The 26,958-nt window shown below is 45.7% G+C and overlaps 1 protein-coding gene across 10 annotated transcripts in view; it reads right to left on the reverse strand.

The window, feature by feature from the left end:
• Nucleotides 1-22,544, reverse strand: part of rapgef1b (Rap guanine nucleotide exchange factor (GEF) 1b) — a 28,236-nt gene extending 5,692 nt beyond the window's left edge. The window contains exons 1-15 of one of the 10 annotated variants that reach the window (XM_089020885.1): nucleotides 22,140-22,544; nucleotides 13,989-14,134; nucleotides 13,650-13,828; nucleotides 12,316-12,472; nucleotides 12,169-12,257; nucleotides 11,616-11,771; nucleotides 11,344-11,394; nucleotides 10,196-10,310; nucleotides 9,111-9,297; nucleotides 8,079-8,585; nucleotides 7,313-7,515; nucleotides 5,436-5,597; nucleotides 2,662-2,820; nucleotides 1,494-1,586; nucleotides 57-142 (exon numbers count right to left, since the gene is read on the reverse strand). In XM_089020885.1, the coding sequence (XP_088877011.1) occupies nucleotides 57-142; nucleotides 1,494-1,586; nucleotides 2,662-2,820; nucleotides 5,436-5,597; nucleotides 7,313-7,515; nucleotides 8,079-8,585; nucleotides 9,111-9,297; nucleotides 10,196-10,310; nucleotides 11,344-11,394; nucleotides 11,616-11,771; nucleotides 12,169-12,257; nucleotides 12,316-12,472; nucleotides 13,650-13,828; nucleotides 13,989-14,134; nucleotides 22,140-22,167 (2,318 nt within the window). In that variant the 5' untranslated portion in view covers nucleotides 22,168-22,544. Of the gene's footprint in view, nucleotides 1-56; nucleotides 143-1,493; nucleotides 1,587-2,661; nucleotides 2,821-5,435; nucleotides 5,598-7,312; nucleotides 7,516-8,078; nucleotides 8,586-9,110; nucleotides 9,298-10,195; nucleotides 10,311-11,343; nucleotides 11,395-11,615; nucleotides 11,775-12,168; nucleotides 12,258-12,315; nucleotides 12,473-13,649; nucleotides 13,829-13,988; nucleotides 14,135-22,139 lie in introns of all 10 variants that reach the window. The other 9 variants (XM_089020884.1, XM_089020883.1, XM_089020887.1 and 6 more) reach the window with 9 other exon arrangements.
• Nucleotides 22,545-26,958: the final 4,414 nt, after the last annotated feature.

Below are 26,958 nucleotides of genomic sequence, written 5' to 3' on the forward strand. Positions count from 1 at the left end.
ATTTTTGGGGGTGTCGGACGGATATTTATGTGTCAATTGTACAAATGAGGCCTTACCGTTCCACTTCCATCGCCTCTTTGCTATTGTTGGACGGCGTGGGAGGGGCGGCGTCCTGAAGCATGTCGTCAGCCATGATGCTTTCCTGATTGAAAAGCAAAGAAGATGTTGAAAGCCCTTGCAAGTAAGGTCCATCTTCTTCTTCTTCTTCTTCTTTTTTTCCCCGTCACACGCTGAGGTGATGCCACCATGACAAACAAAACACCAACATTGAATGCCACCGACACTTTTTCCACCACGACAAACACCCACGGCGTCCACAGCAAACACAGCACCACATGCTAACAGTCCAAACGCCAAAAGGACATATTGACAACCAAACAAACAACCAACATTTACAATCAGCGCACATTGTTTTTTTTTTTTTGGTTTACATTAAAAAAAACAAAACTGAAAAAGCACACACAAAAAAATAGCAATCATATATTTTACTTGCCCCGACGAGGTTAACTCATTCACTGCCATTCACAAACTTATTCAGGAATTCAAAATAGCACTTAGAGCGCCATTCTCAAATTTCTTTGGGTGTTGTTTTCTTTCCTGTTTGGGTGCCGTTAAAGCACTGGCCATGGCCTCTGGGAATGTTTTTCCCTTCCACAAGGGGGCAGCATTTGTTTTCTTTTTCATGTTAGTGCTTTGTTCCAGCTTCAGCTGTTGTTAAAGGGCTACATAAACCAATATGGATGTTTTGCATTGATTTTGGACAGCCGCCCTCATTTCAAGCTCAGATAACTCCAGACCCACGTCATTTAGGAATTAACTTTTTTTTTCTGATGAAAGTATAGAGTCCAAGGTTTCTTACGCTGCATTGAATGTTTATGTAGTCCTAAAACTCAATATTCTGTGGGTCCTGGAATTCCGAGTGACAATGACAAAAACCCTGGCACGGGAGCGGACACATTTTTGCACATGTCTGGAAGTGAATGAGTTCAATAAGCTACTTTAATTTAGCATTTGTGGAATAAGAACTTCTCGTAGCGAGCACTTCTGTGGACCGAAATGGATGTAAAAATGCCTTTGGGCTTGCATGGCGAACAATCACGATAGCAAAACCCAGAAAACAGTCATGTTGCTACGTCGACGTTTGGACTCGTGGGGGCACGTGCTGTGTAACGCGCTCAACATTTTGCCTTGGGAGCGCTTTCTAAAAGTCACTCTTGTGCTCTGCTTTCTTTTTGTAACTATGCTCAAATGTTTCATTTATACTAGAGGTGTCACTTCTTTTATTTAATGTTACCAAAAAAAAGGGACGTTTTATGAAAGCAGCGACGAGTTAGCATCCATAGCAGCAAAGGCGGCCATGACGGAAAGCCTGATGCGGGCGTGTGGAAGCGGCCATGCTCGCCAGATGGTCCAAAAGGGCGACGCTGCCACTTTCAGATTGGCAAACGGAAAGCGTGGTTGCTCGATGACAACCTCGCTACAACTTTACTTACTCTGAGTGAGAGAGGCAGTTGGCCATTGGCCCGGCTGGACGAGTACAAGTTGACATACTCGCCCTCGCCACCCTCGTCATTTGCACTCTCGCTCTACGGGAGGGAGAACCGACAACCCAGACGTCAGACAGCGTGAAAGGGGTAAGAAGGCAGGGTTTGTTTGTTTGTTTGTTTGTTTTTTTGTCTTGAAAGGTTTGCCTCCGCATCATCACCATTTCGCCAGGTGTCTCTCGAGTGCATGCAGAGAAGGAAGACATGCACCACTGAGATTCTGAATGGACCACAACTGCGTCCAGATTCAACGGCCGCCAACTCCAAAAGCTGAAATTTTCAGCGCCGTGACATTATTTCCGGCGCGCTCGATCGCACGTGGCGAATCCCCCCCCCTCCCCCCAGCGATCGAGTTGCAATGGAAGTGATGTCATGTGACTAAAAATGTCATTTTCTGGGGACGCGGTCGGCGAATTTGGACACAGTCAATCAATGACAGGCTGCGATTGGAATCACTCCCGAGTCACGACATACTACATACGTGCATACTAAAGAGTACTGAAAAACATTTTCTATATCACCTCTAGAGTATGGAAATATGTTGTTTTTTTTCAATCCACCATGTGATGAAAGTGTGTTTCAGTGACACTTTGCTATCTCCCCATTTTAGGACTATTAAAGACTTTCTGATACTGATCAGGATTAAAAAAAAATCAATAAAAAGCATACATTGATGACATTTGGCGATCTAGCTAGCTAGCTATTAGCTATATGGCTATTTATCTGGCTAGCTATCAAGCTAGGTATCTATTGACTAGCTAGGTAGCTTTCTATCCATGTGAGTTACTTTCGAGTTGAGTGAATGTTGGTCCGTGTGGCTCCCGCTGCTCACCCACAGAAAAACTGATCCTGTGACTGTAAAGTGACCTTGAGAGTTTTGAAAGGCGCTTAAAAATGAAATGTATTATTACTATTATTACTACTATAGTGCAGAATTTCACACATTGCGGAGCCCTTATGTTGAAAATTTCGGAATAATTCCGAACACAGCCGGATTGATGATGAGCAAGATTTTAGCGGCCATTTTTTTTCTTTTTCTTCTTCGACATCAAAATGTAAACAAGACCATCCCGGCCGGCTGCTCAAAGAGCGGAGAGTATTAGCGATCCGTCCTCACCGCGTGGAGGGAGTCACCGTGAATCGATTCGGAAGGAGGACAGGTTGCCATCGAGGCCATCGAGGCCACCGAGCCGGACGGCGAAGCCCCAGGAACGGCTCCGCCCCCACTACCGTTGGGAACGGGAGCACTGGTCAACAAGGCTGCTTGGTCCAAGCTCTGCGTTGAGGTGTGTTTGTGTGTGTGTGTTTGATCCCCCGGGAAGAGCAGAAGCAAGAAAAGAAGGAGCAGAGAGAAGAAAACAGAAAGCCAAAAGATCAGATCTCTTTAAGAAACAAGATGGCGGAAACAGAAGCAAAAGTGTCAGGTGGAGGAGATGCTTGAGATGGCGTCAACCATGGATGAGAATGACACATGAGAAAAAAAGGTGGCGCACATTTCCTGGCTGACGAGCTATCTATCTATTAGCTATCTCTTAGCTAGCTAGCTTTCGATCGAATTGAGTTACTTCTGGGTTGAGCGAATACTGGCGCGTGTGGCTGCCGCTGCTCACCCACAGAAAAACTTATACTGCGAGTGTAAAGTGACCTTGAGAGTTTTGAAAGGCGCTTACACATGACATGTATTATGATGATTATCAAGAAGATGACTTCAAAGCTTTTCCATCTCTGATCAGCAGGGGTCGCTGTGGGCTGGCCAAAGTCCGAGTGTGGCTGGCTTGAGTTTGGAAAAAAACCTCCAATGGAATTTGACAAACTCACTGAGCACCGAGGGCGATTTATTTTGTATTTCTTTATATATGTACGTATGTATTTATTTTTAGCCTGCTTTTATTAAGATGCGTCAAACCAATTCAGCAACTTTAAGAACGAACCTTGGTGTACCTGCGCTTGCTAACTAAAATGATGTCGATGGAACGAAGCCTGAACTCGCGTGAACACGTTGCGCATTCCAGATGCGTTTCAGCATATACCAGCACCACACACACACACACACACACACACACACACAGAAGAACACAAAACTACACACACAGATGCAGGTGCGTAGAATTGTTCAAAGGAGAAAGCTAATCCGCCCTTTGAACTTCACATCAAGACAGCGTAAACCGACATGTGAAACTGCAAAATGGAAACAGTGTAAGTGAAAATATATACAGGTAACAACCATCCACAACGCGCTAGCAGGTCGGCAACACGTCCGACAATTTTGGCCAGCCGGCCGGCATTTCACGCTCGCGCAGCAATCGACTGCGTGACGGCACCAGAGGGGGAAGCTTGCCAGTCATTTAGCCTCCGAGTCTCGATTCAACATTTGGAATGGATTTCGACTTACGACCATTTTGACTTCGGACCGTTTGGTCGGAACGGAACTCGGTCGCAAGTCAGATGTTACCTGTATTTTTTTTAACCTCTCCCATATGCTTAAAGCCCATCTAAGGTTTCCTTAGCACCTGCTCAGACCCCCTCGCTGGCATGAAAATAGAAGATCACTTTGATAAAATGAGGCGAATTTTCACGGAGTGGGATTCGCTTTAAGTAATGTGAGGAGACGTGGGAGTAACCCCCCCAAACTAAATAAAACGTCACGCCCCCGGGGCGTGAGGAATGCAAACATTCCACACAAACACACCAAGCAAAGGTGTGAGGAGGCGGGAGGGAGAGAAGTCGGAAGAAGACGAAGAAAAGATGACGTGGAAAGATGAGGAGAAGCGAGAGGAATGTGTTTTTCATCACGTCCACGTGTTTGGGCATTCCGCCTGGAGAGACGCGCCCCCGACGCCTCACCCGAGGGAGAACCTTGGACATGGCCAAAGTTCAACCAAGAAATAGCGAGTGGAATAGCGGGAGAATGGCAAGTAATCAAGGAGTAGACGCGCAAGGTGGAAATGGAAAGATTTGGAACGGGCTACGCGCTCACTTAGCAAAGCGAAATTAATTGGCTCAAATATACTGTAAAAAAAAAAAAAAAATCATAGCAAAATAAAATGATAGAAATAACTAAACAAATTGAAATAAATAGATAAAAAAAATAAGCACATATTTATATACAATAAATAGATAAAATATATAAAATGATAGACAATAAATCAAATAATATACCTAAACTATGCATGAACGGATTTGAATAGATTTTTGACCTTATAGGCGGCTACCCTGGTCTCATATATGCAACTACATACTTCCGCTTTTTGCTTTTGTTAGCTTAACATGTAGCGCTTATAGTATTTTTAACTCATTCACTGCCATTCCCCAATTTATTCGGGAATTGAAAAGCATGACGGCGAGCGCCATTCCTGAATTTGTTTGGGTTTTGTTTTTTCATGCTTGGGTGCCGATAAAGCACTGGCCATGGCCTCTGGTAATGTTTTTCCCTTCCATAAGGGGGCAGCATTTGGCTTTTTTCCATGTTAGCGCTTTGTTCCAGCTTAGGCTGTTGTTAAAGCGCCATATGAATCAATATCTATGTATTGTATTTTGTACAGCCGCCCCCATTTCAATCTCAGATAACTCCAGACCCATATCATTTAGGATTTAATTCATTTTCTGATGAAAGAAGAGAGTCTCGGGTTTGTAACGCTGCATCGAATCGAATGTTTACGTAGTCCTAAAAGTCAATATTCTGTGGGTCCTGGAATTGGAGTGACAATGACAAAAACCCTGGCACTGGAGCGGACACATTTTTTGCATGTCTGGCAGTGAATGAGTTAATCAAAACACATTTTAATTGACTTGCCAGTTTGCTGTTTGGTTACTCGCCACTTTATTGTTTATTTTTTTCAAAACACAAGCAACACGGTTGACAACGGAGGAGTGTCACGTGTGGACGCTTACCGTGGGCGTGGCCAAGGCAGCTTGGCCAATCAGGTAGCAATTAGAGACGGACATGCCGAGGCCCAGCCCGGAGCCCGCCTCCTCCATGGCCGCCACAGACGGCTGGAGGTGGCAAGAGAGCGAAGAAGACGAGGAGGAAGAAGGAGAGGAGGAGTGGGAGGCCTAAAGGTCGCCGGATTGAGAAAGGTCAAGGAAAGAGAGGAGGGGGAGGGGCATAGATGGGGGGGGGGAGGCGCAGGAAGGAAAAGTCGGTTAAACAAGTTAAGACAGATTTTAGTAGTTGAAATGAAGTATGAAGGATAGTCAGGAAGTGAAGGAGCATCAAAAGCAGTGCTGTTTTCAGCATTTGAAATTTTAGCTAGCGAAAGCTAACAGATCTCACCCAAGGGCGCTTGTTAACTTCTGTTTTGATTTAGATTAATTCAGTCCCATTAATGATCATGTTACGCTTGATGTTTTTCTACTTCTTTCTTTTCTTTCCTCTTCCTTTCATAGCTTTGTTGCTGTGAAATGTCAATTGCTGCGAGACGAATAAAGGTACATCCAATCCAATCCAATGTAGTTAGTTAGAGATATATATTGTACAGAGCAGACGCTCGCGCCTATTAGCGTATTTATGCTAAGAGTCCAGTTTCAGGTATCCTGACGCTGTGGAATGAGCAACAATTTGCAAACGCATTTTTTTTTTGTTAGGGAGAGCGTTTTAGTCAAAGAGATGAGAAGAATCCAGATCTAGTTAGCGCACGTGCCATTGAGGTCATCTTCCCTTGAAAGCTCCAATGCCTGTCGGTCACGTGACTCAAAATGCTGGCCACTCATTCATTTTCCCTGCCGTCTATGGCCAGTGACACTCCGCTCAAGCGTCCGTCCCCTTTCATGCTGGCGAGCTTTAAGAGCCTTACGGAATTGAGGCCACTTTGCAAACACGGCCAATATGATGACATCATTTCTGCACGCACACGGCAGCGGAAATGACATTTTTTTTGTGTTTGTTTCTCGCCAAAGCTGCACAAAGTCCCCAAAGCACGTAGATTCGGAGCCAAAAAAGCGTACGGCAGAGGCAAACGGGATTATTGCAGAGTCCAAAACATGAAGCCAGATTCGGCTTGGTGGCAGGAGTGCAAGAAAAATGGACATCCGCTTGTACGCCTTTCGGTGTATCTGCCGCCAATCTGCCAATAAGATCATTGCTTGCGGATAGTTTTAACTCATTCACTGCCATTCCCGAATTTATTCAGGAATTGAAAAGCATGACATAGAGCGCCATTCCCCAATTTGTTCTTGAGTGCTGATAAAGCACTGGCCATGTTTCTTCTTTTCCACAAGGGGGCGGCATTTCCCCCTTTTCCATGTTTGCGCTTTGTTCCAGCTTCAGCTGTTGTTAAAGCGCTATACAAATTAATATGCATGTATTGTATTTTGTACAGGCGCCCCCATTTCAAGCTCATATAATTCCAGACCCATATCATATTAGGAATTAACTCTTTTTTTCTGATGAAACAAGATCGTCCAAGGTTTCTAACGCTGTAATGAATGTTTATGTAGTGCTAAAAGTCAATATTCTGTGGGTCCTGGAATTCAAGTGACAATGACAAAAACCCTGGCGCTGGATGGAGTGGAGTCATTTTGGCACATGGTCTGGCAGTGAACGAGTTAAGATGGAGGATCCAACCAATTAATTGCGTAAAAATAGATATTTGATACAAGCTCACTTAAACGCGTGCCACTTGAGAAGGCAAGGCCTGGCGACCCAAAGCCGGCTTCCTGACGCACCAGTTGAGCCTTTCAGCTTACAAGCAAAAGCTTCGACGCGCGACGCACACAGCGGCACCGATGCGTTTAAAGAGGCTGCGCGTGGGTCATTTTGTCGCCCTTACCAGCTGGCGTTGCTTGGGCGGCAGCGCGGGCGGCAGGAGCGGCTCGTGGACCGAGTCGGTGCTGCTGAAGGAGTCGTTGAAGCCGTAGACCTCCTGGAAGCGCTTGTTGCGCTGCTCGTAGATGCTTTCGCTCTGCGGCATCTGGTAGAAGACGGACGGCTGCGGTTCCGAGTAGTCTTCCACAAACTGCATGTACTGCAGGACTGGGGAGAAGATCAATGCAGCGTTAGCAGAGGCGCTCGTCAAGTAGGACGCCGTCATTGGGGACATTAGCATCTCATTCCAAAACTCAAGTACCTTCTGAAGTGCCCCCCCCCCCAGTTGGGCCCTCCGTACAATGAGAAGAATACATGGAATGACATCAATGTGCAAAAAGTGATGTGAAAGGCGTGACAGGAAGTGACCGAGCCATGGCCCGGGTTGCCCCTCCCCCGACCCCAAACTGGAGCCATTGTAGTACTTCCCGGCATTCTCTTCCTGTTGAATATTAACCTACGCCTCGGTGACGCAGTGACGAAATGCCAAATCTCCCAAATGCGCCACTCCCATCCCCTTCTGGATTTTTCTGCAATGGTTGATTTTTTTTTTTGATTAGCGGTCATCAATAAAAAATCGTGAAAAATGGCCTGAAAAAAAAAACACAAAGACGAGTTTGGGGAATGGCGCTTCTCGTCAATTCCCGAATGAATTGGGGAATGGCAGCGAATGACTTAACGTGCACGTTTAGTGCGTCTCAATAAAAAAGACGGAAAGCGGCGGCGCTCACTGTGTCTGCTTTTCTTTTCCGGCAACGGCGGCGGGTCGGCGGGCACGTCGGCGTCCTCGCCGCAAATGTACTGCGCGACAAAGACGCCGCCGTTCGTCTGCGGCATGGGCGAGATGGGCGTAAAAAGCGGAAACGGCGGCGGGTCCTCCTCCGACAGGTTGTCGTAGTGGGAGGGGTGGCGCTCGTACACCTTGCAGCCGCCGTCGGGGAAGGGCGGCGTCTGCGCGCCGCGACGCTTCTTCTGGGGCAGCGCCGGCGGCGCGCTCATGCGATACGGAGGGTTGGCGCGGCCGGGCTGCGGCGTCCGGTACTCGGGCGCTTGCTGGGGGGGCGGGGCGCTGAAACGGGGGTGCGCCGGGCGCTGCCCGGGGACGGGCGACGACGACTCGCTGCGCGACTCGGGCAGCGGGCTCAGGCAACCGCCCACCGGGATCGACGGCGAGCCGTCGCCCACCGAAAGGTCCTGGTGGAGGAAGTCGTAGTCGGGGTCGTAGTTTTCCGTGTTGTCTGAAAACAAAAAAAATGGTGGGGTACGTTACAAATCTGCCGCGCACGTGCAGGGATGAAAATGACAACAAAATGTTACATAACTTTGAGATCATACTCAACATTAATATGAACGGTTTTCCGTTTCTCGCGATTGGTAAACGATCAGAATAAAAGTCAACTTGCCGGGTCCGTACGCAAGTTACTGCTAGCTAGCCTGCACACTGCTCATTAGCTGGCACGCTCGCTTTCTGCTGCCTCTCACAGTCGTACATTGACGCTAACGTTAGTGGAACCTTTTCTCTCCACAAAGGCGAATCAACCGGATTTTTTTGGACCGCTTATTCAAAAGTGGGCGTTTACCTGTTCCGACATCAACGACACCTCAATCAAGATCATCCAATCAAAATGGCGCTTTGCGCCAACACAAGCCCAAACAGGAAATGAGCAGCGAAAAAAAAGCCAGAAGCCCTATTTTGTTGGATCGGGTCCTTTTGGTGTGAAAAAGTGGGAAATGGGCCCGGCTGCAAGTGTCCCGGATCTTACCAAGCGTCTCGCAGCTGGTGTTGCGCGAACACTGACCGCTGTCCTGCTCCGTGGAAGAAAGTTGCTCGTCCGACTTGCTGAGTTTGCCCATGCTGCCGCACGGGGACAGACGCGGCGAGTCGCCCCCGTACGACTGGCTGCCCCCCGAGAAGCGCCGCTGGAGAAACTCCTGCTCGTAGTCGCGCTGCTGCAACACATCAAGCATCACGTGAAGGCTGCTCAGACGTCAGGCATCACTGAGTCCTTTTTCCCTCATCGGTTTTGGGATATTTCTCATTCCATTTGATTCGGAACGACATTGAAATCCGAGTTTACACGTTCCATCAAAACAATAAATAAAACAAAAAAAAAAACCCAAAGTGTTACTTTTACACCAAAAAATCTAAATGTTGTCAATGTTTGTAATTGTTTAAAAAAAAAGACATTGATTCATCAAAATGAGTCATTTGGACAATTGAACGTTTTGCACACGTACGGTGACATCACAAACATTTTAGCCAAGGGGTTTAAGGTCATATTAAAGTCCAATTTTACAATAAAAATAGTTATCAAGTAACCGGCAAAAGACATTGAAAAAGACTTTAGTTGGCTGACGAAGCCTCTTGGATAAGAGGCGAAACGTCCGACACCTTCAAAAAAGTACAGATGACGGCTGAAGAAACCTTCTCATGGATGGATGGATGGATGGACCGCTCCCGTACGACTGAGAGCTTACGCAGACGTAACCGGCAAAAGTTTTGTTATTATTATTGGCTAACTATTAGCTAGCTAGCTTTCGATGTATTTGAGTTACTTGTGGGTTGAGTGAACGCTCCAGAAGTAACTCAAATAGACAGCGAGCTAGCTAGCAAATAGATAGCTATTAGCTAGAGAATAGATAGCTACTCGCTAGCGAATCGATAGCTAATTCCAGAATAAAACATTTGGAAATATAACTTCAAAATGGTCAGAATTCCTCAATAAAATGCCACCATTTCCAGCGGAATGAAATCCCAACAAGAACGTGTGACAAACGTAGCTGAAATTTGCAGGAAATGTCTCCAAATTTGGATTTTGTTTTCTAGCGCGTCTGTGTGGCCACCAACCTGTCTGTGGACGCTGCAGGGCAAGCTGGATCCTCGGCTGATGGGGGCCACCACCGCCACCCGCGTGGGCGACGGGGCCGACTGCCGCTTCTTCGGCGGGAGGGCCGGAGGGGGGCTGTTGTCCACAAACACAAAATGAACAAGGACAGCCAGAAAATACAAAAGCGCCAGCTCGCTCGACACGGGGGCAAAAGGTCACAGAGGCCGATGGGGAGGACACACACACACACACACACACACACACGCTCATGCATTATTTTTTAAACAATGGGTTGGGGAGGGTGCCCAACACACACAACAAATAAATGGCTAAATAAATAAATTGACAAGTAAATAAATAAATAGACACATAAATAAATGGAGAAATGGATGAATAAACAAATAAAATAAATAAATGGATAAATAACTAAATAGATACATATATGAATAAATGGAGAAATAAATACTCGGTAAAAAAAATAAATGAATGGATAAATAGATCAATAAATAAACAGATAAAAAAATAAATGGATGAATATATGAACAGATAAATAGATTAAAAAATAAACGGATAAATAGATACATAAATAAACAAATACATTAAATAAATACATGGATAAACAACTAAATAAATACATAAATAAATGGACACATAAATACATAAATCCTAGGTATATAAATAAATGGATAAATAGCTAAATAAAAATAAATAAAATAAATATGTAAATAACTAAATAGATAAATATAAAAATAAATACTAGTTAAATAAATAAATAAACAAGCAGAAAAAGTAAATAAATAAATTGATACATGAATAACTTTATAAATAAATGGATTAAATAAATAAAAATGAATACCCAGATAAATAAATAAACAAATAACATACATAAACAAATTAAATAACTAAATATATAAGGAAATAGATAAATAAATACGAGTTAGATAAATAGATAAACAGATAAAAACCAAATAAATAAATTGATACATAACTTGGTGAAATAAATAAATAAATAACTAAAAATCAATCAATAAATCAATACATGCCGGAAAGAATGGAAACCATGCAGGTCCATCCAATCCAGAAGCTTGATAAGGAGGGGTGGGATATGGGTGAGGGTCTTTGGGTAAGATGTTATAATGGTCACATGTGATCCATTGAGCTAACATACTTGTCCTTGCGAGTGGGTTTCCTTTGGCCAGCGTCACAATTCAAGTGTGCTCTGTGCCCACAACCCAAAAGGGGGACGGACGGACGGACGGACGGACAGACAAAGGAAGGTTGGGAAGGAGGGAGACAAAGGATGAAAAAGGTTCAGACGCCACAGACAGCGGGACAGGGAAAAAAATGTCATCCAATAAAAAATAAAAAAAGTGAGCGACAGTGGATTTTTGTCTCGAACAGGGCCTCCCTCTGGTTCGACGACAGAATAAAAGGTTCTACCTGAGCTCTGCCATCTTGGCTTCAGGAAGCGGGGGTTTTGGAGGGGCCACGTCCTGGTCGGGCACGTCCGAGGGGCCCTCGACGGGAGTTGCAACCGGAGACGTCTTTACCGGCTCCGAGTCGCGCTCTATCGAGGTGGCCGCTGAAGGAATGTTGCTGCTACGCGCCACGAACAAGACAAAACAACGACAATGAACGTGAAGAAATCGCTGCATATTCAGAGACACGCATAAAGATTTTACAGGCTTCTAAATGTTTCGTCTGGATTTGAATTCATGGAAAGCACAGGTGTCCAAGCCAAGGCCCGGGGGACAAATGTGGCCCGCCGCATCATTTTATTCGGCCCGCGCAAGCAAATCAAACGTGAAATTCCATGATGCTTGCTAACGTCTGAACCCAAATTTCAAATTGTCATATATAAATCATAATAACAGTCATTATTATACATATTACATATTATACCGTTACTTCAACGTGGCCCGTGACAAAAACTGAGTTTGACACCCCCGATGTAAAGCATCTTTTCCTTCGAACATGACGTAAGCGTGCTCACCTTTCCGCCGCGGTGGCAGGCGTCGGCGGTTTGTTGGGGCTGGTGGGCGACGGGTTCTCTTGTTTCTCAATGGTCAGCTTCACCAGCTCCTGTCGGTGCGACGGCGTGGTCAATTTTCTCGGCTACGCGCGCGGCCGGACGCCTTACCTTCACGCCGTCCAGCACCGCTTTGATGACGTTGGTGACCGACGTCACGTTGTCCTTGTCGTCCAGGTCGATGCCGTCCAGCATCACCTGGTCGGCCCAACGGATGAGGTTGGCGAGACTCTGGTACACGCGGTTGTGGCAGGAAGACAACGCTGAACTGTGGGCGCAATACAGTTGCACTCATAGAAGAGGTAGCGCGCGATGCATGCTGGCATATATAAAACACCGTTTCATTTCGGTCATCTATGAACTCATTCACTGCAAGACGATATTCAAAAATGTGTTGCCAGGGTTTTAAAGGTAAATGCTGCCAAAGGTCTGACCAGCGCTTTTTCGGCAGCTACCCCGCAAGAAACACCAAAACCCGAACAAATGGCGCTCCACGTCACATTTTCAATTCCTGAACAAATTGGGGAATGGCAGTGAATGAGTTAAAATCACTGCCAGGCGGAATTTTTGTCTGAGATTTTGCCATCATTTTTGGCGTTATTTATCAAACCTCCGAAGATGGAGGACACTGATTGGCTGTGGCGACCCCTTGAAGGGAAAAGCCGAAAGTCCTGGAATATTTTTGAGCTCATAAAAAAAATGCTAAAAACACTACACATTATACTATTCTGCATTTTCTATTTGCATGTTTGATATTCAAAAGGAAAATGATGGCGAAATCCTTATAAAAGTGAAGTTTTAAAATATGTCATCCATAGAAGTTGCACTTTATCGTCCGAACATGACGCTCTATTTTTCGATAGTAGGTCCTATCTATAAACGATGTGGCGGGCCAGGTTTGGCCCCCGGACCTTGCCTTTGCCACCCGTTCTCTCTCGATGAACGTGGGATCACCGCAATTGCAGTTTGGACCTAACGACTGATCCTCTTCTCAGGAACGACAAGGAGGCGTGGCAAAGACCTGTCACGACATGCCGCAGCTACTTTGCAGCCACTCGGCGTCACGACGCGAGCCGGGTTTGAAAAGACCATAAATCTAGTGATACGCATGGAACCGAGGAGGCAAATATGAATGGAACCATCCCGGTGGTACTCCGTAGAGTCACTTTAAAGCCTAGAAACAAGTCTTCTTCCTCAAACACCTGTTGTCAACTTTGCCATTGAAATCCTTTGAAAGATCACTTCAACTTTCAATTCTAGTGATACAAGTCAGCCATAACAACAATAATTCAAGAACGTGTCCTAAAAATGTTCTTTGAAAACATAGTCAAGTGGCAATTTGAGCACGTCATCGGCGTCCAAACACTTGCGAAAGATTCAAATCAAAGTTAGTCAACATCCAACGAGTCCCGACGTGTCGGCTGTGCATTCTTGCCAATACGGACCTGTGCTGTATGCGGGCCTCCCCCTGAACCAGAGGCAAGATGGCCTCCAGCACTTTGCTAGCCGAGCCAGGGAGCATTTCCAGCACCTTCTGCTCCACCACCATCTTGTCCACGATGGTTTTGAAGTAGCGAAGGGCGCTGACCACGTCTTTCTCGTGCTCCTCCAGTCGACTCACCTTCTGGATGACAACAACAAACATTGAGAAGTCAGTGTGATTCGAAGAAACAAAACGGCTTCTATTTGTCTCTAAACACCTGGAGACGGTGGGAAGTAAAAAGACATCATAGAGAATGGACGGACAAAACAAAAATGTCCCAAACAAGCAGACGTGCGCTTACCTTGTTTGCGGGTTTTTCGGTGGTCTTGGCCGCGGGCTCGGGCTGCAGTTGCTTGCCTTTTTTGGATGGCGTCCTCTTGATCTTGGGGGAATGGAACTTGTCCATCAGCTTCATGGTAAATGAGGACAGATGGGACCGTTGAGAGTCTACGGACGGAGGGGTGGGGGTGGCGGTGGGTGGGGGGGATAGGAGCGGACCAAAAAAAATAATACATAAAAAGTTGTGGTCAGTCACGCTGGAGGAATTGAAGACGAAATCAGATGGTGTCATCACAACCAAATCACAGCCAGATGAAAGGCACGACGCCCACCCAATTTCAACCAACTTGATGCTTTCCTGTGGGGGAAGAATATTTATACAGGTAACATCACAGTTACCTATAAATAGATAGGTAGATATCAAACTAATATAAAAATATGAAATAAAAAATACTTAAATATGAAAAGAAAGAAATAAGTCAAAAATAAAAAGAAACAAAAATAAAGCTCACAGGCGCGCCCAATCACAGCGTTGGCTGCAATCGGCGGACTCGGTCTCCCGACGTATTCAACGGCGGACCACGCGAGAGGGGGAGCCAGACGCGGCGCTGCAGCTGCATTCCGAAATCACACAAAGTGTCTTTTCAGTGGCCGATGTGAAATCATATCACCTCGCGGACCACAGGAGGTTCCTTCGAGAAGAGTCTCTGAGAAAGGAGGACCTTCATTCCTGATTCCAAAAGTCACCTCAAGACTTGACAAAACGGTCCATTCACGAGGTCAGATGCCCGTGATGCGTAAAGACGGTTTGCGGTACCTGAGTTTTTTCGTAGTATGAGGGCGCCGTAAAGCTTTTACAGGCCCCTGGCTTCAATAGTCTCGCTGTTTCAGTTGAACGCCAACAAAGCTGCTTCCAAAGCTCTCTGTGTGTAACATACGACATACTTTCTTCCATCTGTGTAGTCATTCAGAACTTCAGTGGAGCTGAACTGACTACGCATGCGGAGGATGGAGCCCCAAGGTGTAGGTCAGTCAATTGCCCTATATGCTACACGCCGAAACACAAAGCATCCACTGAGCGATGCTTTTTTTTGGCACTTCACACAAGAAAGGGATGCCGCAGGGCATGGTACTAAGCACCCGCAGTATCACTGACCATCATTAGAAAGAGAAGTACAGTGATACCTCGGTTTACGAACTTTTCACTTTACGAACATTACATTCGTGAGAATATAATCTTGGCATATGGACTCGTTTTCGGGCAACACGCAGAGCGCCACAAATGCTGGCGGACTAGTTTTGGGTGGAAGAACACCCAACCGCACGGCCGGACGGCGCCACCGTGGCAGCCATCAACAAGAGGCAACGTCACATCAACGACCATCACAAAGGTCAATAAAACGAATTTATTATACAGTACAGTTTATTTCTTTAATTACAATCCAATAGCACATTTATTATACATAAAATAAGGTATATTTTGTGTCGTTTTAAGGCTGATTTAGTAGAAAATGATGTTTTATGGGGACCTGAAACTGGATTATTCTCATTTTTAATGGTTTCCTATGGGAAATTAATCTTTGGAAAACACACTTTTGGCCTTACACACACTTTCTGGGATCCAATTAAGTTCGTAAGATGAGGTGTCACTGTAAAAGCAAATGGTGGTGAAAGTATAAAGACTTTACCCACCCTCCCAGGTCCAAAATAAGCCCTGATGTAAGATTATCCACGATTGGGCAAAATGTCAGTTGCTGGGTTTAACGTAGATTACACGCCTCCTTCCGTGTTGCCGGCAAAATGTGTTTATACGTTAGTAAAGAGCTTTCCTATTTTATTGTTTACGTGCTCCATATTTCACACTACTAAATCGGCATTGCACACACATATTAAATCGATGTTCAAAAAGCAACCTGCAACACCAGAGCTCCAAATTGTCCCACGGGGGCTAAATGGGGCTCCTGACACTCTTGCCGAGCGTTTAAAGTGGAAGATAACAGACCAGATTTTTGGGGTGTGTTGAGGGGACGTCCCCTCCCTGTTCCTTCCCACCGTGAGGTTGAGGCCGCTGGCTACATTTCCTGTCCCTCGGTGAGCACCGCTCCCTCTTTTGTGGACATAATGACACGGTCTGTTCACAGCAGGCCAGACTGTGTGAGAACCTGACTCACGCCGACGCGGCTGCGCCCGATAGCAACTACACTCAAGGAAAATGGATATGAATGAATACAATTAAGCTACGCTAAGGTCCAAGTAAAGACCAGACTCTCTCTTGCATCATGGTTTTTATGTTCTTTAAGCAGCAAAGTCTTGCATGCAGGAATTAGCACGACAGATAAGTGGTCTGGGGGGGGGGGGGGGGGGGGCTCCCATTTCAAAGTTAGTTCCGACTGTAGCTGATCTAATTCACTGTACATTGAGCATGAAGAAAAATATACATGGAATAGGCTGTCAGCTAAGCGGTTACTTCAATTCGACAATAAATTCAACAATGACGAATCATTGGAATGATTTTGGTTCAACATTTTGGTGTTTGAATATCCAATCAAACTTTGCTCAAAACAGCATGAAAATTCCATCAACGGCGAGGCTACTTGAGATGTCTTCTGGCGCGGAGCATTTTAAGATGAGACGTGAGCGTCTGGACAAAGTGGCAGGCAGACGGCGTGGCGCGGCGTGGCGCGTTCACCTTGGGTAAAAACCAGAAGACATAAGAGAGCCGCCAGGTGCTATAAATACCCGGCGTGTCAGACGCGCTCAAGACCGAAAACAAAGAACGGAGCTTTCGAGAGACGGCAGCTGCGCCGCTCCAGCTGAGAATGACGAGAGAGGAGTGTCGGGACCGTACGTAGATCTGGAACCGGGAGTCGCTGCTTGGAATTGAAGCGGATCTGAACTGAAATTTAAGTGAAAATGACACGTTTCTTTTCCACAAGGGGGCAGCATGTCCAATGTTTCCATGTTAGCGCTTTGTTCCTCCGTCAGCTGTTGTTAATTCCTCCTCTACTAACAAACATTCGAGTTATGAACAACGGTGCATACAAACATTTTTGGACTAACATATGTCGTATTCTCTCCAGTTGCACATGTACATATATTTTATTAAATGTTTATTTTTCAGTGCAAACCAGTACAGGTTACTTATACAAGCCTTAAACATACTTATATAATCCTTAAACATACTTATATAAGCCTTAAATATACATTCCATACAAGATATAGCACTGAAGCAACTTACGAACAACCGTTTCAACGTAATTTGTTCGCAAGTTGGGGATGGTGTGTAAACCAATACGTATATATTGAATTGTATTTGGTACAGCCGCCCCCCTTTTAAGATCAGATAACTCCATATGCATATAACTTAGAAATTAACTATTTTCTCATGCTGTATTGAATGTTTGTGTAGTTCTAAAATTCAATATTCTGTATTTCTAAAATTTAATATTCAATATTCGGCCTGGAATTCGAGTGACAACGATGACAAAAACCCTGGCACTGGAGTGGACACATTTTTGCACACGGTCTGGCAGTGAATGAGTTAATGCGGAAAGAAAAGTGAACTCGCCTCTTTTTTTTGTCAATGGAGGTATATGGAGGTCCCGCTGCCATAAACAGCAAACAATTCAGGCATAATTGACATCCGGGCTTACAAAAAATAATAATAATCAAGGGCCACGTGGTAGTTGTGGTTTCTGTCAGCGGGCTGCGACGACTGAAAGTCATGCAAATGTATGACCACCTCGTTATCTACAAACAATTCCCCTTCGACCGCATCCAAAATTTGGAGCTCCATCCGCAGTGGAAATCAAAGATATTTTTACTTTTGAAAATGTGTACAAGGGCTCATCAAGGACTTCCTACAAACAGGACATAACGCAAATTATTCTTTTTCATTCTTCTTCTGCGGCTCGCTCGTTCCAAGCGGCAAGGTCAAGGCCAAGTGACAACATCCCCGCCGGGGGGGCCCAACGGCGGCTAACGTGGCGTTTTCCAAACAAGGTATTACGGCACCACCAAAAGCTGCGATGACAAACAATAATTGGCTCACTCGACGCAAACGGCCCCGTTGCTCTGGCGCTCACAAGGTCTGCGACGGAAGGATGTGGCGCAGGGGCAGAGGCGGGCGGGCTCCCCCGCGCCGGCTCCGCCCAAGGCCTTTAACCCGGCAAATGAGCACCTTGTGTAAAGCCACAGCACGTAGAAAGCACAGAGAAGGAATGTCCCCTCTGGTCAATTTCATTGGGACGCAGAGGCCATTTTGAATCAGGGATGAGAATGACAAATGAGAAAAAAAGTCGCCGCTTCGCAGCCATCAAACGTCAAAATTGCAGCGCGACACAGTTCAAGTGCCCAGTAATGTAAGGAAAGCGAGGTAGGGGGTGCGGGTTGAGTGACCCTCCCCCCCTGGATTGGATTGTTTTCTATTCCAGCAAAGGGTTTCCCCGTCTGACCGCGGTTTTCCGGTGCGCCTCCCACGATTGCACAATGTTTTTAAAATACCCCTTCAACTCATTCACAAATTTATTTCAGAATTGAAAATATGACGTAGAGCGCCAATTCCAAATTTGTTCCGGTTTTGGTTTTTATTGCTTTGGTGCCGATAAATCGCTGGCCAGACCTCTGGCATTTTTTTCCCTTCCGCAAGGGGGCGGCATTTCACTTTTTTTCCATGTTAGCACTTTGTTGCAGCTTTTGTTAACGCACTATATAAACCAATACGCGTGTATTGCATTGTATTTTGGACAACCGCCCTCATTTCAAGCTCATATAACTCCAAACCCATATACTTTAGGAATTAACTCTTTTTCTCTAATGAAAGAAGACAGTGTATGGTTTCAAACACTGAATTGAATGTTTATGCAGTCCTAGAACTTAAGATTCTGTGGGTCTTGGAATTTGAGTGACAATGACAAAAACCCTAGCACTGGAGTGGACACGTTTTTTGCACGTCTGGCAGTGAACGAGTTAATACCAAAAAAGTATTCAACAAAGAAAGTGTTATTGACCTTGGCAACTGTTCACAAATTCAATGACATATAAAAATACTCAAGTGTATTGTATCAAAGAATGCTTCAAAATAAATCCACGGTGCTCTTTGACACTGAGAACTGTCAATCAAAGATCGCGACCACCTGGACAAAAGGATGCCATATCAGCGAAGCATCTTTCTTATGCCGACATAAATGTTTCATCCACAAAAAAATACAGCCGTTTAAAGGCAGAAGTGTCGTTGCTGTTATTTTGCAAGCCGCAACGACGAGGCGCTCGAGGCAGCTGCGCTCAAACCTAAGATCTGCGTTCACTATCCGTATTGAGCGCGTCAACTCGAACGCGTTGCTCAACGTACGTTTGGCGAAAAACACATCGTAGCACCAGAAATGAAGAAAAAAAAAAGGATTGAGATGGTAATTTAGTCTGCACGTGACAGCTTTCCTGCTTTTGTGTGATTAACGAATCACCGCAATGTGTAACTTGAGAGTGCAAACAAGCGCTCGGCAATATTTTGGAAAGTGTGTTACCAGAAGTCTAAGTGTGTTTAAAGTACGGCCGAGACAGGTCCTCAGGTAATTTGAGTTGAGGACCTTAATTTGGGGGGAAAAATGCTTTCGGTATTTTTTTTCTTCTCCGAATACCCGTTTTTACAGATGCGCCGTCAAGAAGAAAAAAAAGCTAGCAAACCGCAACAACGGCGTACGCTATGCATGGCAAAAACACGCCACCACTGCAGTTCAAAGGTCAAAATCAAAATAAACCCGAACCTACCAAATAACAGAAGGACATCAATGCCTTTGGCTCGCATTTATTTTGAAATTGTTCCCGATAGCGTATTTGCGGCCTTGACAGATAACTTGGCCGGTCTCCCAGACTGTTTGGAGCGTTTATTGCACACACACTGTTGCTAGCAACTGCAACAAACATCACGTTGTCCCGAAATAATGTTCGATCACTAATTAAGGGCTCTTAAAATTAAACTGACGCTGAGATTTTATTTTACGCAGCACTAGCGAGCCTATTTGTCTTCTGTATCATTAACCGAGCAAAATAGGTTTTCATTGATTTTTCTTCTCCAGTTCGCTGATTATTCAATAGAACTTCTAGTAGAGCATCTGAGTACCAAACTATACAATCGTTGCAGTCCTAGTTTGTTGTTTAAATTTGAAGCAAATTTTTATTTCTTCAGATTTGCACCCGTTGCAGGAGCCCCGTAATAACCAGGCCCGCCGTAGTGTGCGAATGCAGAGCAAACCTCTGAGCTTGAAACGGAAAACACGTGTCACAAATTAGTAAGGAAGTCGGGGAGAGACACAAAATGGGAAGTGGCCGTCTTACTTCCATCGACTGCTCACAAAGAGACACAGGGGGGGCTAATTATAAATCATAACTCGTCGCAACCCTCAAATGCCAAACTTGTTGTGTCACACTGGCTGGCTCAGCGGGGGGAAATCACGTTTTCCAATACTGCGAGAGATGCAAAATAGCATGAAATGCATCAACACACACTCATACAAATGATTCATATGAATGTGTTGATTGCAAAATTCTCGGGGCATCCCCATCTGTATTAGCAATATGGCCGCCCCGACCAAGAAGCTAACATTACAACTCAGTCAACTATGTCTCGGGGGGGGGTTAAATCGATTAGCAACACCGAGTCTCAATTCTGACTGGACAAAAAAAGAGCCATAGCTAAAATAGCTAAAATAATAATAATAATAATATGCGACAAAATGAAAATAACACAACACTGCTAAGAAATTAACATATCATACTGGGAAGACATTTTTTCAATGACATCCCCAGTGGGAAGCAGTGACCTAATCCTCTTTTCTATATCTGATTGTGAACACTTTGGAGCAACAGTAGGATGCCTGGGGGGGAGCAGATAAGTGCTGATGACTTGACTCTGGTGGCTTTTTGTTCTGTTCTGTTCTTTAAGTCATCTACTTGCCTGCCAGGCAGTGGCAAATTTTGACACCCCGTGGTTAGGATGTGACACTCTCTTCCCTTGCGGTATGCCCATCCATGTGTGTGGGGAGGTGGGGGGCAATGTCTCAAGACAGCTGGTCAAAGTGGGGATGCGCAAAAGCAGCCGACGGGTGGAAAGTTTCGCCAGTCAAAGCAAACTAACGGGACCACCCTGCGCCTTTTACTGCCTTGTACTTCACATTGTTACAATTGAGACTAAAACACAGAGAAAGCGACTCAAATCGCTGTGAATTGTGAGTTAGGTCAACTTGAGTTGACGAGTCACCGCAACTTTAACACCAGCAGACACTCATGACTGATTTGGATTCTTAGTCGACTCCAGTCACCCTGACTTGGGAGTCGAGTAGACCTGAATCACTTGAGCCGAACCAAGTCACTGAGGCTTGGACTAAAGCACTGACGGCTCGTGACTTGGGAGGAAAAACAGAGGAGGAAGAGAGTTAAAAACTGACTTGAGACAAAGATGACTTGCCTGAGTTGGTTCGTTTTTTTAATTGTATATATATTTGCCGAAAAGATCCAATTAAACTCATGTTTAGGCTAGTGTTTTTAAGATGAATAACCATCGACCTCAAGACCTGTTTTTTCTTCTAGAGCAGGTCTTGCAAACAGCAACAAACATTAAGATGATTTGACCGAAGACAAGATTTTGATGATGTCCAATAACCTGACCCGATTCGGAGCATTCTTGAGACTCGGAAGCTAGCAAATTTTGAGCCAGCGTGGCTTGACGAACGACCCAATAAATGCATCGGCGCGGTCGTCTTCGGTAGCATACACGTCAACGATCCAAAGCAACCGACCGAGCCCAAGGCTAAACCGTTAGCCGCGCGGCTAGCTGCCGTCAAAAACGCCAAACGGAGGCTCAGAGTTCCCAGCTTCGTCGGTTTAAGCCAGAGCGAACCGGGCGACTCGCTTTGTCCTCGACGAAAAGTGAAAGTAGAAGTCGCACAGCGGAAGCACCCGCCGTCTCAAATCTCGCAATACTCAAGTGCGTTTCCTTGCAAAGAAGGATGCCGGCGAGGCGGTACCCCCCTCGACCCTCCAAAAAGCTAAAGAGCTAAGCTACAACCAAAATGTACGAGGCCCAATTGAACAAGAACACACAATGAAATGTGACCGCGGCAGCAGAGCGAGCGAGCGTCGCCGGTATTCAACGAACCGTTACACGGCAGAGTCGTACCTTGCTTACTCTCGATTTTCCCCGACATTTTCTTCCCCTCAGTGGTCCGCACTCGGCGGTTCCCGAGAAAAACGAAGGCGCCTCGCAGCTGGTTCGTCGCCGTCGCCGCCGACGACGACTATTCCCTCCTTTTCCGCACACCGTAGTGTCCGCCAGACGGTTCCGGTGGGCTCGGAAAGATGTATCCGACTTCCACGCACATGGTGCGGGTCCAGGCGAGAGGGGTTGGGGTGGTGGGGTGAGGCCGTTCCGCGGCCAAGTCGCTCCGTCGGTGGGTGAGCTTCAGCCGGGTCCGCGCTACAAGCGCACGCGTTGACGTCTGGTGGCCGAGCCCGTCAACTCGCTTGTGGGGTAAAACAACCAGCAAGCAAGCAAGCAAGCAAGCCAGTCAGTCAGCCTGTGACGATCCAGGGAGAGCCCAGACGACGTTTTAGCGACACCGCGTGGCAGGAATGACAAACTGCAATCTGTCAACAAGAAGATGGGCGTGTGTGGGGAAGGTCGAGTCCGCGGAAGGAGGGCAAATTTACACCAGGCGGACACCCGAGTTTGAGGGGGTGCGGTGTGAATTTGTCGTGCACTGGTCCCTAATAGTTCCCCTGCAGGTGCGACAAAAAGTGCGGTTGTCGAAATCTTTCAGGAGAAAAAAAACTGTGAGGGTTGAAGCAAAGAATCCGCCCTAGTAGGACAATCACAGGACACACATAGACCTACAATAACCAGAAACACACCCCGGGACACTTTTGAATGTTCACTTAACCACCAGTGCTTGTTTTGGGAGTGTTAGAGAAAATGAGAGTACCCAGAGAAAACCCACACAAGCCCCAGAGGAGACCATGCAAAAGTTCACATAGGAAGGCCGGGAGCCCGGAATGGAATCCACAATCTTTCTAGTTGATACTAAAAAGTATGGGTGTTGAAACCTTTCATAATAATAATAATAATAATTTCATCTGTGCTGTATGTCATGCATATTAGCAATAAAGCTGAATAATAATAATTAATATACATTTTATTTATAAGCACCTGGTGGATGTTCATAAAATGGTTAAAACAAAGATTACCCTGGGAATATGTGGGTGTAGGAAAATCCGGCGTTGAAACAGCGTCGACAAGCACGGTTGTTGTAATATTTTTTTTCTTCCTCTTTTATGAATTATTAACTGGACACTTGTTATTGCTTGAAGTGATCTAGGTCAGCTCGTGAAAGCTGCCAGCGTGCATCCTAGTGCAGACACGCGTGCCTATACGTCACGTGTGTTGACTTAGTCTTTAGCCCAGTTGCTATTTGGCACATATTCCACCCATGTTGCCGTTTGCCTCCTTAGCTTCGCACACGGTACAAGGCCACGCCCGTGCAAAGTGGAATACTTTCCCCGAGGCTACGATAAAGTGGCACACAGAGGCAAGACAACGGAGTCCTTTGGCAGACTTGTCCGGGCAGGAGTGATGTGCGGTCTTTACGCTCGCTTGCTTTCTTGGATTTTCTCCATTGGCTAATTTGGGAACAAACTGGTGTTTTTGTCCTCACTCGGGTCGCTGTTACCCCCCAAACCTTCATAACATTCAGTTTACGTTTTTCACCAGCCATATATACAGATAGGTAGCGAGAGAGCGACACGATTAGACGTCAAAGATGACGTTTAGGAGGTTACGTGTGAATGGCAAAACAAACTTCTCGGTTTTTTTTTACAGCGTTTCTGCCTTTGCTTCCCATTTCTGAATCCACTGTACGTTTCATAGCGAAAAAAACGCGACTCCGCTGCCACCTGGTGGTTATTTGTACTCATCGGCGAAATGTTCTGGTTTATACTGTAGTTTTAGAAAAGATGAGATTAGATTAAACGAGCCTTCATTTGAGAAAATTATATTTCATAGCAGCAAAAACAAAATACAGCAGCTGCTGCAAAGGCAGCCATTCTCGCGGCGCCATCTTGAAGTCAAAAACAAACAAAATACAACTTTCAATTGGATTCAAATGCAAAGCTATATTGCTTTTTTTTAAAGATGTGATCAAATCACGACCGGTCTGAATGTGTCAAAGTTGCCCTCAATCTATTATTTAGTCCTGCGATGGATACAGTGTAGTCCAACCGCGTGTTCCTGTAGAATCGACCCGCAACTGCCATCATGCGTTTGTCCACAAGATGGCAGAAAAGTACACATTATGAGAGTGACTTGCTGGACCTCTGTTATTGCTGGCACGGAGATGCTCCGAATAGATGAAAACATTTTTTTGTTCATCTATGATTGTCGAATTGTTATTCTCTCCGGAAATATGACTCGAAGAATTTGTGACAGAGAGACGGGCGGGGCTCGTCTGTCTGTTAAAGACAGGAAACTAGACGGCGTTTTATTTCCCTGGCAGGCTTTTGTTTCCCAAAGTAAGCCGACGCGCAACTTAAAGCTCTGTTAAGCTTGTACAGGCAGAATAACGTCCTCTTGACTTGTCGGCCAGAGAGTAACGTGGGGAGGTCAGGCAGACTTCAACTGAAGACACTTAACCGAGAAAAAATCAAATGAAAATACACACGGGTGGTGTATTTTTAGCCTTTCCCATCGTGCAATAAAGATGAATGGCTCTCAACGTGTGTGTGAGTAAAGATGGAAAACTGTGGAATGAACGGGACAAGATGACTGGGTCATAACCTGCTCAATACTGCATGAGAATGGGAACACTCTGTCACTGCCAAGAGCTAACGTGCTGCGTGTTGACAAGGTCGCGCCCAATACAAGGAGTTGTTGGGGGCGGGGCTCTTTTACAAGGAAAAAAAAAGTGGAAAAAAAGGAAAACAAACCAAAAAACAGAACACACACCCTCATAGGTACACACGCAGAAGAAGCGGAGTCAAAGCGAATGTTTTCACCATGCAGTCGTCCGCAGGAAGAGGCTCGACGTGCAGCGTGAAGGCGTGCTGGGCTTCACCGGAATTATTTATGTGCTGAGGCAGGCAGCGTCGGAAACGCCGCTTTTCAACATCTCACAGTCTCCTTTGCGCTCTCCACTGACATTTAGCTGAGACGGACGGACGGGCCAAAGAGACTGACCGGCGGGCGCAAAACACTCCCCCGCTTTCTTACACCTCGGCCTCCATTAGCCCTTAGCGTCTCTCCCGGGGGCAAACGTGGGTAAGAGGGGTGGGGGGGGGGGGGTCTCCGAGGTGGCCTTTTTACCTAGTCGCTGAGCGCCCGCCTGAGGTGTAAATGCACGTTACACGGCGACCGACCCTCTTTTGTGTGTTCTGAGATACTTTAACGTATCCAAAGTCACTTTTCAAAGAATTCCATCCCATCTGTTCGCAATTTTTCACATTTTATTTATTTTATTTTTGGATCACTCTCATTTGTTTCTTCATTAAATGACTCCTGTGAGGCTGACTGTTTAAATTGCTGTATTCGCTGCCCTGATTGACGGCAGGTTGCCCGTGCTACACTTGCGTATTGAGTCACAAGTGTTGACTAAGCATACAACAGCATGAAACTTTTAAAAATGTGATAACTTCTTATTCTCTAATCTCAATCAGTCCTCGGAAGCACAACGTGAGGTCGTGTGAAATGTTCACGCCGGTCGCCATCGATGATGCGCTAGCAGATGAGCGTTGCGCTGGCGGCGAGAGCCGAAATCGCGTCTCTGGCACTAAAAAAAAACCCCTCCAGAAGTAGGCTCGCCTGTCAGTCCAGTCCAGTTCACAGGCCAAGCAAACGCCACAGTCTTTGATCTGCAAGCCTCCTAATGAGCTTTTCAGACCAGAATCCCAGATGAGAGGACGGACGCTTTCAAACGTAACCTTCATTCGGGGGGCCAAAAAAAAAAAAGAGAGAGTTGTAGGCAGGCCTAAGATGTTGCCCTGACCAACATTAGTATTCCCTGAAGTCTTCCCATCTGCATTAGTCAAAGATGGCCGCTCGCAAGGTGACTCTCATCATGACGAGTCCGCTGAGACTTTCTAATACGACTGCACCGTCAGCCCCCCCTCCCCCGCCCCACTGTAAACAAATCGATTAATAATGCCAATAATTCTCTTTGTAGCTCCGCCCAGCCTACGGGTGGAGGCGCTACTTGGGATTTGTCGGGATGGCGAGAAAAGCACCGGTGGGCGCGCCGCCTTTCGGGGGAGGGGGAGGACTATTTGTTAAACTGTGTGCTTGTGTACAGCAGATTGGCTTAAAAGCGAAGAGGGAGGGGGGTGGGGGGGAGAAAAAAAAATGCCCCCCGGGGCCAGAATACGCATCTGCAGTGTGAAATCAAAAAGAATTTTTAATGTCTCGTTCATATTCAGCGGGCTTCCTTTTTCGCTGCTTGGTGACAGGCATACATTAGCGACATTACATACATTAAGAACACGCCTCATGACGGGGGCTCATAGGCTACAATTTTTAACCCCCCCCCCCCAAAAAAAAAATAAGTTCACTCATCAATTTTATAATAATAATAATACATTTCATTTAGAAGCGCCTTTCAAAACTCTAAAGGTCACTTTACAGTCACAGGATAAGTTTTTTTTTTGTGGGTGAGTAGCGGCAGCCACACGGGCCAGCGTTCACTCAACCCGGAATTAACTCAAATAGAAAGCAGGCTAGCTAGCTAATACATAGCTAATATTAATAATAATAACAACTCATTTCATTTTGTGTCAATTGTGATGCCCAACTAACTCAAATAGATGGAAAGCTAGCTAGTTTGCTAGCTAATAGATAGAATAGAATGTTGTCCACTCCATAGTATATGAATGAAGAAGGACCTTATAAATCCACTTGATGATAACTTTGCTGAAAAATGCTAATGTATCTTTTATGGCAATTTTTTGCCCAGACAATG

This window comes from Hippocampus bargibanti, linkage group LG18 (genome assembly GCF_051943395.1).
Source record: "Hippocampus bargibanti isolate YZ-2025 linkage group LG18, ASM5194339v1, whole genome shotgun sequence".
Lineage (NCBI taxonomy): Eukaryota > Metazoa > Chordata > Actinopteri > Syngnathiformes > Syngnathidae > Hippocampus > Hippocampus bargibanti.